Consider the following 12,272-nt stretch of genomic DNA (forward strand, 5'->3'; position numbering starts at 1 on the left):
CAGTTCTGGAATCCGCATTATAGGAAGGATGTGATTGCACCAGAGAGAGTGCAGAGGAGATTTACCAGGATGTTGCCTGGGCTGGAGAGTTTTATTTATGAGGACAGATTGGATAGACTGGGGTTATTTTCCCTGGAGCAGAGGAGATTGAGGGGGGACAGGATTGAGGTGTATAAAATTATGAGGGGCATAGATAGGGTGGACAGGAAGAAACATCTCCCCTTGGTGGAGGGATCAATAACCACGGGGCATAGATTTAAGGTAAGGGGCAGGAGGTTTAGAGGGGATGTGAGGAAGAATTTTTTTTACCCTGAGGGTGGTGAGAATCTGGAACTCACTGCATGAAAGAGGCAGATACCCTCATAACATTTAAGAAGAATTTGGATGTGCACGTGCGATGCCATGGCATACAAGGCCTAGTGCCGGAAAATGGGATTAGAATAGTTAGGTACTTATTTGACCGGTGCAGACTCGATGGGCCGAAGGGCCTTTTTCTGTGTTGTAGACCTCTATAACTCTATGGTTCAAAGCAGCTGCTCAACACCATCTTATCAAGGATATTTAGGGATGGGCAATTCCACAGTGCAGCACTCCCTCATTACTAAGGTGCTGCATTGAAGTGCATGCCTTCTAATATGTGCTGGAGACTCGAGTGGAGCTTGAACCCTTGACTTGCTGGCTGTGTGCTATGACTGAGCCAAGCCTGAAATGCAATACAGTGTAATTGTCACCTCTCAAAAGCCCAGCAGTAAAGACCTAAGTTCAAATTATTATTTCCTGATGTTTACTGTGTGCTATTATTGATGCAAAAGTAAGGAAGATTGGACACAAGGGAAATTTATATATTGCTTAAGGTTAAGAGTTGATTATTTTTCATCTGTGGAGCATTGGTAATAGACAAGGACCTAAAGGGCAGGATGACAGATTATACTGTTTTCAAATGTTATATATGCCTAAATAATATACCAAAAGTAATGTGTACCTCTGCAAGAGAAACTAGTTTTATTTTTATATTGACTTTGGAAAGGAGGAATACAGTGAGCTAGCCTGAATTCATTACAATAATTGATGGCTTGCAGGGCCCGTACCTCATCTGTTATTTGTGAAAAAGATAGGGGCAGAGGGCAGAAATTCATTGTGCATTGAGTACTAAAGCATGTTTAAAGAATTTTATCTGGTTTTAGTGAGTTGTCTTTTGCTTGATTCCTAATATTTGCTTTAGAGGAGATGGGAGAAGCAATATTCCCAGTGTGCTGTGCTTTGCTAAAAGTTTTTTTTTGAAAAAGTCAGTACATAGACGTAATATATTTGCTCTGCCTGCATGTATTTAGGGAGGGTGGGAACAAAATTGGGAAAATAAACTAGATTGGATGAAATACATAATATTTTATACACAGAATATAAGAAAAATATAAAAACTGTTTTGTTTGCCTTTATTGCTAAATGCTAACTTATAAAGGACTATGTTCTTTACACTGTGGAATAGAAAGAAAACAATTGCCCAAAATGTTCCCAGTCAAATAATTAGGGATGCTATCTTTAATTTCTTTAACTGTAATGAACCAAGTTATGAGGTGCCATGTGCTGAGGTATAATCTCGTGTGACAACCAATCTAGTGTTTGTCTTTTTAAGTCAATTTTTTCCATCCTATTTTCTATTCTTCCCTTTGTAACTTTTCTATTATTTTAAATTCAACTTTATCTGAAGAAGCTAGTGATAAAATTGCTGAAATATTCTCTCATGATAAACCTCAGCACACCTAACACTGAAATGAGCCTTTTTGAATTGGTGCTACCAATGAAATGTGCACTTTTAACGAAAGGATATTGTGTTGGGAAAATGGCTAAGCAGCCAATGATTGGGAATTCCAAAAACCTCCATTTTTTTGTGGTTTTACTGCTCTGCCGATAGGCTAGAGAAACAGAAGACAGACATGGATGAGCAGCACTCTTCGAGTGTCTGTGTCTCTTCAACCAAATCACTAACTACCAACAAAAATTACTTTTGAATCCATTGCTGGTGTTGATAGAAAAAAAAACTCGAGTGTTTGGATTGTTAACTCACATGAGGCTTGTTGATTCTATGAGGAATGTTGAGAGTTGGAAGAATGAGGAAGATCCTGCACTGGCCCACTCAACACAACCCGCTGCCCGCAGTGGGTAGATCCAGATGGAGGCAAAAGAACCAACGTACAACGTGGTCGTGATGTCCAATTATGTGCAATTGTAAAAAAAGTACCCACAACTGAGCCAGATTCCCTGATGGAACTTGCATTGTGATATGGCATGAAGCAGAATACAATCAGGGTATTTGTCAAATGGCAGAACTTAGCAACGCACAGCTTGCAAATTTCAGTTTGAGTCCCAGTCGCTTTTATAATTTATGATTCGCGTTATTTCATTAAAATGATTTAATTCTAATTATTGGACAATTCTATTCTTTTCTTCAAAAAAAGCATCAAATTAATACTTACATAGAATATAACTATGATCAAATATTTTACAGATATGTGGAACTTCAATCATGATAGAAAAAGCCTGCCTAAAACATTAAAAGGAACTTCAAAGGCAAATCCAATACAGCAAAGTTCCTGTGTGAAACACAAAGTGCCCTTTCCTACGATAAGCAATGAATCTCTGAAACAAGGTAATTATATATCAAACATTGTATCCAACTTCTTGAGGTTTCAATTAAATTGTATATATTTGAAGACATTGATACAAACTGATCTTGTTTTAGGACTTAAACCACAGCACAAAGCACAGCCTTCTGCAAACCTCTGGATATATGAAACTCGAAGTAGAGAAATCAGAAATAGAAGCATACGAAGATCAGAGGTCCTTAAGATTTTCTCCCTAGGTTTAGTGGCTCCAACTGCCATGAGTGCAGGACCAGAAAATGTCATATGCACTGTACAATATCTTTCTAATGAGGCGTGAAACCAAGGTCCTGTCTGCCCTCTCAGGTAGAGGCAAAAGACCCCATGGCACTATTTTGAAGAGCACAGGAGTTATCCCTGGTGTCCTGACCAATATTTACCCCTCAAACAACATCACCAAAAAGAGTGTTCAGCAGGTCATTATCACACTGCTGTTTGTGGGAACTTGCTGTATGCAAACTGATTGCCATGTTTCTTACATTACAACAGTGACTCCACTTCTAAAATATTTTACTGGCTATAAGGCATTTTGAGACAGTGAGGTTGTGAAAAGTGCTATAGAAGTGCAAGTTCTTTTCACACTCGTGTGGCAGCTGCAATGGTTACAGATTAGAAATGGCCTGTACAACTTAGCAAGCATTCGTGTGGCACAGGGCTTGAAAGCTTCAAATTTTGTACTTCTTACAGAAAAAAAGTTATCTTGCTTCTAACTGTATCAGGGCTGTTTCTATTTTGAAGTAAATATTGTTATCCAATGTCGAACGCTGAAGGTGGGAAGTCAACAGTCAATAGGACACAGAGTGGTGGTGATTCCAGTGGGTGATGGTGAAGGGAAAGGCGCAGGATGGCAAGAAGGTATTGTGGAGAACTTACAAAGCAAAATGTTGAATTGGATGTATTGAGATATAGGGGGCTGGTGAACATCTGGAAAAGCCTGAATGATGGGCAAGTCAGTCTCTGGGTCAGAAGAATACTGGGTTCGGGATAAATTCAGAATGTACAGTTTGAGAGGTTAAGCAAAGGCGTGAGACAAATTGAATTTTGATGCATTAAAAGCATAGATAAGTGTTTCAACAGTGAAAGGGAAGAATAGGGGCAAAGATGGGAAATGTAAATGTGAACATCTGGTGTACTGTATTGGTGGCTGGTGAGGTCCAAAACACTGCTCAGGATCAAAGTGCACACAGAAATTACATGCTGTCTCATTCAATCCTCATGAGCAGTCAAGTGACAGTTACTGAGGTTTAACGGCCATAAGTAAACTAAACAGAGTGTTTTCCAGAAAAAAATGGGGCTGATAGCAAATGGGTTCTACTTCAGGAGAGACATAGGTTGCGAGAGTGAGGGGTGAGGGAAGTATCAGTGACTGGAGAGATCAGTAGGGGCTGATTAACTGTCAATCAATATCTTGGCCTACTTGACGTATTCAGCAGAAATAAAATGGAATTAAGCCTACCGGTTAGACATGAAGCAGAGATGCAGAGAAGACTGGGCCGGGGGGGGGGGGGGGGGGGGGGTTTAAAGGGGTAGCAAGGAGGGAAAGGAAGTTTTGGTGCAGAATGGCAATTAATATGCATGTGCAAGCAGACATAGTAAATGCAGCTTTAGACTGCGCAATGTTTAGAGGAGGATAAAACCTGGGTAAGCAAGTCAACAAGGCCTTTTAAGTATGAATAATCACATCAAACCATCAATATCCACCAGGTTGGCAGGAAGAGGAGCAGACAAAGATAAAAAGGGAAGTATGGACTCTTCCTCACTACAGCATGCTACATGATAGTGGAGGGAGAATAAGAATCTGACTGCACAGTGAAAGTAAACTATTTTGAGGGTGAGGAGAGGAAAGGTCAGGAACAGAAAGTTAAGATACATTTTTCAATCAGAAACCCTTACTCAGCTTCAAGTATTTCAGTACCATCAAATCACAGTAATGATGATGTAATTTTATTATATTATGTTGGTCCAACAGCTGACTGAGAAATAGATGAATTACTGTACAGGATTCATTTCAACAAAACTCACCAAGGTTTCGTTCTGTGAACATAAAAGGGCTACTAATTTCCGAAAACATAAAAGAAGATTCTCCAAAGTATCAGCTTTGCCAAAACAAACATGCAATAACAAGAATAAGGTACTAAATATTTATGATTGGGCCACAGATGACAATAATCAAAAAAATTTGTTTATAAGCTTTGCTATTTACAATTTTCGAGCTGCAAACAAACAGCATAGCAATTTAAACTTTAACCTGACAATTCTATTTGACCCTTTAGGTCTAAAAGTTAGAAGCAACTAATTTACAAACAGCAGGGTCCCACAAACAGTAATGAGATAAATGACCAGCTGACCTATTTAGTGTAAAAACAAAAAGCTAAAAGCTACTGCGGATGCTGGAAATCCAAAACAAAAACAGAATTACCTGGAAAAACTCAGCAAGTCTGGCAGCATCGGCGGAGAAGAAATCAGTTAACGTTTCGAGCCTTCATGGCCCTTCGGCTCCAGTTCTGCCGAAGGGCCATGAAGGCTCGAAACGTTAACTGATTTCTTCTCCGCCGATGCTGCCAGACTTGCTGAGTTTTTCCAGGTAATTCTGTTTTTGACCTATTTAGTGTCCTCAGTTGGGGGATGAAGGTTGACCAGGACACACACAGCTCCCCTTCAAATAACATGATGGGATCTTTTACATTCACCCAAGGGGACACAGGACCTCAAATTAACAACTCATCCAAAAGATGGCACCTCTTCAGCATTGTGCTCAAGTGTCAGACTACATATATCTCTGGAGTGGGGGTTCAAGTCACAACTTTCTGACTCAGATGCTCGAATGCTAACATTAAATCAAAACTGAAAGTTCAAGTCAAAGAGCCTACAAAAGAAGAATTCAGAGAAAATACAAATTACAGAATTATTAAACCTAAGTTATCTACTGTACTTCTACTCAGTATCAGAGACAGTTGTGTTTCATCTGGGTTCTTAATTTGCAGTTTTGAACAAAAATAATCTTCAGAATTATATGTTTATATGTGGCCATGTATTGTCTGTTCGCCCATGCACCATCAAAAGGGTTTTTTTTTTAATTAAAAATATTAAATTCAGGTAAATCTCAAATCAGGGCTATTTAATAGCATAGAGGAAAATACACTAATCAACCCCTCTGCTACATGTGGCTAAAACAGGAAGGTAAAAACAAAAACTAACTCATTGACAGATGTCAACTTCAGAGACAGAGTTATCTCTAGCAGGTACTGTACTCAAAAGGATAATATATAATCAAAGTAATTGAAGAGTACAAAGTAGCAAACATGAAACAGCAAATGTTATTCAACAACAGAATATATTTACAGATCATTGTATCAGCTATATTACTGGATCAGCAAGAAATTGCTTCTGATAGTCTGTGGCTTGGGCAGTATGCTGTCATGAAATGTCATTTTGTTCCAAGTTCCTGCACAAACTCAAGCGCTACTCCTGCCCAAAACTGCAGCCATGGCCCTGATAGCCGTTTTTGTACACACGGCATTACTAGCTCCCACACTGGTAATCATCAGGTATAGTTTTCCTGCACGAATCCTTATGCCTCAGTGAAGTGGCTATTACTTTTCTCATTTTCAAATTCTTCTGTAGCTTCACCTATCCAAACCTATTAATCTGTTCAGACCATTTGACCCCTGCACTCTCTGTTCCACTGTCCTTATCCCCCACTGCTATTCCATCAGTTATTGGTGCCTGGTCATAAACCTACACCCAGCCGCCTAAAGTCAAGGAACAGCTTCATGAACAGTGTTGTTCCATTACAATCAACCCCATATGAAGCCCGCATCGCCTTGTGGAAAGACCGGCTCGCCAGTCTCGAACAACCCACAGCGATAGAAATTCTACCAGGTGAAAGCCTTCCCCCAGGAGCTAATTGCAACTGGGCAACCTGAAGGTGCCTCAACAGACTTGGGACTGGTGTAGGTCGCTCAAAGGTGTCACTAAGCAAATGGGGATATACATCCAGCCCGACTTGTGAATGTGGAACTGAGCCACAGACTATGCAACATCTCCTGCAATGCCTATCGCTAGAGGAACCCTGCACTGTTCCTTGCCGAATTCAACAAGGCGCAAAAATGTGTCCAGTTCTGGGTGGGCCATGTATAGACTGTCCGTGGACACGATAAGAAGTTATTGGTCCACCCGCACTTGAGTACATTTTCTCTCATCCCTTCTTGACTTCAAGACCCTCTTTCCCGCAAGTGCTTTGACACACGGAACCTCACCTTTACCCTACCCGACCCCTGTTTGGTCTCTAATTATCTGCCCAGCACCCTGGAATGCTCAGCAGCACCTTAATGTGTGTGACGATGAGGACAAATGCAAGCTGCCTATCGGTCAGTGACCAAGCAGGTTGCAACCAAGAAGTAATAAAAGGACCATCGTTCCTTTTATCAATAATCAGTATCTTTCAAGAAGATAGCAATGTCCATCCAACTTTTAATAAAGGATACAATTTCGACAACACCATTTGTCTTGTAAAATGGTTTATAAAAATGAACCCATCCTCCATTTCCATCTGAAGTCGTGCATTTATTTGGGCCTTTTCATCCACTGTATACTTGGAGCTGCACACATTGATATACATTTGCCAGGAAAGTACTTCAATCAGGACAGGGAGCTTTGCACCCATTCTCTCAGAATGACTCAACTCTAGGTGTCGTTTACAACCACTCGTTATCAAAGTAGATCATTAACCAGGAAACTCCATTATTACTGTACCATAAAAATAAATGAAGGTCAAGTAAAAGTTAGGTTCAGAGCACTTAAAGACCGAGCTAATTTAATTTCACCGGAAATCCATCAATTCCCTGGTCAGTAAAAGCAAATTTCCCTTCTCCCAGTGAGCCCCTCCTCTCCACCCCGCCCCCCAAACTTTAAAACTATTTTCCCCAAGTGTTGTCGCCGCCTCCTCCAGGAGTTCAGCTCCACTTCACCCTGCCGCGAAAAAAATTGGAGAAGACAAAGGAAAAAGCTCCGGGGGGGGTGGGAGGTGGGGAGAAGAGTTAAACAATGTCAGTGCAGTTGGATTAGTTACTCAGGAAACCGGCGAGCGCAGGCTCAGGGTGTGAATAATTCAGAAGCTGAGCTCCGGGGAGGAGCTGCTCCTGAATACCTGGGAAAGCAGCTCAGAGATCACAGCTTTACTCAGGGACAGAGCCGGCAGCTTCAAGTTTTGTTCCAGTTAGAAAGCCCCGTCTCCCACACAGACAGATAGACAGCAGAGCAGCTCCGGGCACCTCGCCTCCCGCCTCCCTTTCCCGCACTGTGGAGCACACAGAGCCCGGGACCTCACCCATGGCTGCGGACTCTTCTCCTCTCGATCTCAGTCCCTAACTCCTTATCCACAGGCGGCGCCGTCCATTCGGGGGAAGGGAGGCAGCACCGCGACTGCAAACCTGTTGCTGCTCGGCTCAGGGGAAGCGATCACAGGCGGCCCACTCCGGTTCTACTCCGTGCCAGCTTCAGTCTAGTCCAGTACACTCCCGGAGTCAGCGGAGGAATGGGGGGGGGGGGGGGGAGAGAGAAGCTACAGGAGTGGGAGGGGCTTCTCCCGGCCCCGCCCCTGCCCCTTCACGGCAGGAGCCTCCGCGCGCTCGCTTGCGGCCGTGCCGAGTCCCCGCGCGCTCGCTCGCGGCCGTGCCGAGCTCCCGCTTGCGGCCGTGCTGGGTCCCCGCGCGCGCGCTCGCGACCGTGCCAAGTTCTCCGAGCGCGGGCAGTCAGCGAGATGATTGTCTGCTCCTGGTAGAAGCTGCAAACTTTCCGGCGATGGGGCTGGAAGATTGAGAGTCAGTCGGTCGAGGTAGGGGGTGAGGGGAATACGGAAAGGCAGAAATCTCCAGTTTTGTTCCTTGTGCTGCCCCGGGGCTCCAGCTGGAACCACTTTTGCATTTTTGTCGTTGCAGCAAGAAGGCGAAGTTGAGGGTCGGCATTTTCCATGATCCTCGGCTGAATTTCGATCTAAGACAGGACGAGCATTTCCAACTTATCAAGCAAGCTAACGATGGCAGTGTAATAGTCGCGGATGCTGTTTTCAACGCTTCGAATTTATTTAAAAATAGCTTTATATTTGTTGAAAATGCTTTTGCCAAACGTCGTTGTTGGCAAACAACGCCAAGTTATTTGCATAATTGCTCTGAGCCGCAGCGCCTGGGAACACTTTAGCGACGGGAAGGATATAATTGAGATGCAAATTATGCCATCATGTGGTTTTGTTTGCAAATACAGAGTAAAGATTTGTTAAACAATTTTCTATAAGCGGTGGGGCTTTAAAAAAAGGATCGTTCCACAACGCACAATTAAAATGAAATGAAACGTATGGAATCACAGAGCTGCAGTGCCGAAGAAAATGTATTCACTACTTATAATTTGTAGTGGTGTATAATTTAGAGTTTCTAAGTAGCGGAATAGTGGATATCTACAGCGAGATTCTGAAGATAACCCCAAAACTTAGAAGCCGAAATTCAACGAGAAAGTGAGCCCCTTCGAAATGGTATCAGAACAGATTACAACTATTTTATTTACACGCCAACTCTTGCTTCAACAACAACTTTTATTTATAAAGCATCTTTAACGCAGCAGAACATCCCAAAGTGTTTCACAGGAGTGTTATAAAAAAAACGCACTGGGCTGCATTAAGCAATATTACAAAAGTTGACCAAATGTTTAGTCAAAATAATATACGAGCTAAGAGCAGGAGTAGACCACTGACAACTTCGAGCCTGCACCCATTCACTAAGATCATGGCTGACCTGATTGTAACCTCCTGCCTACCCCAGTAACATTTCAAGCTCCCTTGTATATCAAGAATCTATCTACCTCTACCTTGAAAACATACAAAGATTCTGCTTCCACTGCCTTTTGAGGAAGGGAGTTCCAAAGACACTCCACCCTCTGAGAGAAAAAAAATTCTTCTCATCTCTGTCTTAAATAGGCCACTGCTTATTTTTAAACAGTGACCCTAGTTCTAGGTTCTCCCACAGGAGGGAATAACCTCCCCACATTCACCTTGTCAAGACCCCTCAGGATCTTATATGTTTCAATCAAGTCACCTCTTACTCTTCTAAACTCCAGTGGAAACAAGCCTAGCCTGTCCAATCTTTCTTCATAAGAATAATTACCATTACTGGTATTAGCTTAGTAAACCTTCTCTGAACTGTTAATGCATTTACATCCTTAAATAAAGAGACCGATACCATACAGTGTGGTCTCACCACTGTCCTGTACAAATGAAGCAAAACCTCCCCGTTTTTATATTCCATTCCCCTTGCAATAAACGATAGCATTCTATTAGCTTTCCTAATTACTTGCTGTACCTGCATACTAGCCTTTTGTAATTCATGGACTAAGACGCCCAGGTCCATCTGCATCTCAGAGCTCTGCAATCTCTCACCATTTAGATGATAAGCTTTTTTTATCCTTCCTGCTAAAATGAACAATTTCACATTTTCCCACATTATACTCCATTTACCAGATCTTCATCCATTCACTTAACCTAGCTATATCCCCTTGTAGCCTCCTTATCTCCTCTTCACAACTTACTTTCTTACCTGCCTTTGTATCATCAGTAAATTTAGCAACCATACCTTCGGCCCCTTTATCCAAGTTATTTATATAAATTGTAAGAAGTTGAGGCCTCTGCACTGATCCCTATTCCACACCACTCGTCACATTCCGCCAACCAGAAAAAGACCCATTTATGACTACCCTCTGTTTCCTATTAGTTAACCAATCTTCAACCCATGCCAATATTTTATCCCCTGCACTAAGAGCTTTTATTTTCCACAATGACCTTTGACATGGCACCTTATGAAATGCCTTTTGAAAATTTAAATACAGTACATCCACTGGTTCCTCTTTATCCACAGCACATGTGACTCCTTCAAAGAACTCCAATAAATTGGTTAAACATGATTTCCCTTTCACAAAATCATATTGACTCTGCCTGATTGCCTCAAACTTTTCTAAGTGCCCTGCCTAACATTTTCCCAGTGACAAATGTTAAGCTAACTAACTGGTCTGTAGTTTCCTGCTTTCTGTCTCCCTCTTTTGAATAAAGGAGTTATATTTACTATTTTCAATCTAATGGCACCTTCCCTAAATCCAGGGAATTGTGGAAAATTAAAACAACGCATCAACTATCTCACTAGCCACTTTTAAGAGCCTAGGATGGAAACCATCAGAACCCGGGGATTTGTCATCCCGCAACTCCAACGATTTGCTAAGTACCACTTACTTCCCTGGTGATTGTAATTTTCCTGAGTTTCTCCCTCCCTTCCAATTCCTGATTTACACCTATTCTTGAGATGTTAATTGTATCCTCTATAGTGAAGACCAATGCAAATTACCTATTCAATTCATCTGCCATCTCTTTATTTTCCATTATTAATTCCCCAGACTCACTTTCTTTGGGCCAATGCCCATTTTGCTAACTCTTATTTAAGTATCTATAGAAACTCTTACTGTCCATCTTTATATTTCTAGCTAGCTTTCTCTTCTCTAATTTTCCCTCCTTATTAATCTTTTTGTCATTCTTTACTGTTCTTTGTATTCCGATCAATCTTCTGGTCTGTCACCCATCTTTGTGCAATTATATGCTTTTTCTTTAAGTTTGACACTGTCTTTAACTTTTTAAATTAGCTACGGATGGAATTTTCTTCCTTTTGGAATTTTCTTTCTCGTTGGCATGTTTCTATTCTGTGTACTCTGAAATATCCTTTTAACTGCCTGCCACTGCATCTCTATCAACCTATTCCTTAACATCTTTTGCCAGTTCACTTTAGCTAACTCTGCTTTCATTTCCACATAGTTGCACTTGGTTAAGATTAAAATGCTAGTCTTGGACCCACTCTTCTCTCCCTCAAACTGAATGCAAAATTCAATCATATTATGATCACTGCTACCCAGGGGTGTCTTCACTATGAGGTTATCAATTAATCCTATTTTGTTGCACAATACCAGGCCGAGTCTAGCCTGCTCTCTGGTTGGTTCCAGAATGTGCTGTTCTGAGAAACTATCCCAAAAACATTCTATGAACTCTTCATCTAGGCTACCTTTGCCCATCTGATTTTTCCAGTCTATGTGTAGATTAAAATCCTCCATGATTATCTCCATACCTTTTTAACAAGCACCATTATCTCTTCCTTTGTGTCCAGTCCTACCATGTACTTACAGCTAGGGGGCCTGTACCGCACTCTCACAAGTGATTTCCTGCCTCCATCATTTCTCATCTCGACCCACATCACCTCTACATCCTGGTTTCCTGAACTTAGGTCACCCCTCTCTAATGTGCGAATACCATTAATTAGCAGAGCTAATGGTAGGTTTTAAGGAGTTCCTTAGACAGGAGAAAAGGGAAGAGCTTTCGGGAGAGAACTTTAGGAGCAGAGCTTTGGGCCTATGCAGCTCAAGGCATGGCCACCAGTGGTCAAATGATTAAAATCAAGGATTTATATAAAGAAAGATGTATTTATACAGAGCCTTACATAACCAGAGGTCTTCCCAAAATGCTTTACTGTCAATGACGTACTTTTGAAGGGTTGACAGTAATCACTGTTGTAATGTACGAAACAGGGCAAC

The 12,272-nt window shown here is 41.7% G+C and overlaps 1 protein-coding gene across 4 annotated transcripts in view; it reads right to left on the reverse strand.

The window, feature by feature from the left end:
• Positions 1 to 8,190, reverse strand: part of cd2ap (CD2-associated protein) — a 241,382-nt gene extending 233,192 nt beyond the window's left edge. For 2 of the 4 annotated variants that reach the window (XM_078542068.1, XM_078542067.1), the window contains exon 1: positions 7,990 to 8,190. In XM_078542068.1, coding sequence (XP_078398194.1) covers positions 7,990 to 7,993 — 4 coding nt within the window. In that variant the 5' untranslated portion in view covers positions 7,994 to 8,190. The remainder of the gene's footprint in view (positions 1 to 7,989) is intronic. The other 2 variants (XM_078542070.1, XM_078542069.1) reach the window with 2 other exon arrangements.
• Positions 8,191 to 12,272: the final 4,082 nt, after the last annotated feature.

This window comes from Cetorhinus maximus, chromosome 5, assembly GCF_964194155.1.
Source record: "Cetorhinus maximus chromosome 5, sCetMax3.hap1.1, whole genome shotgun sequence".
In the NCBI taxonomy this organism is placed as follows: Eukaryota; Metazoa; Chordata; class Chondrichthyes; order Lamniformes; family Cetorhinidae; genus Cetorhinus; species Cetorhinus maximus.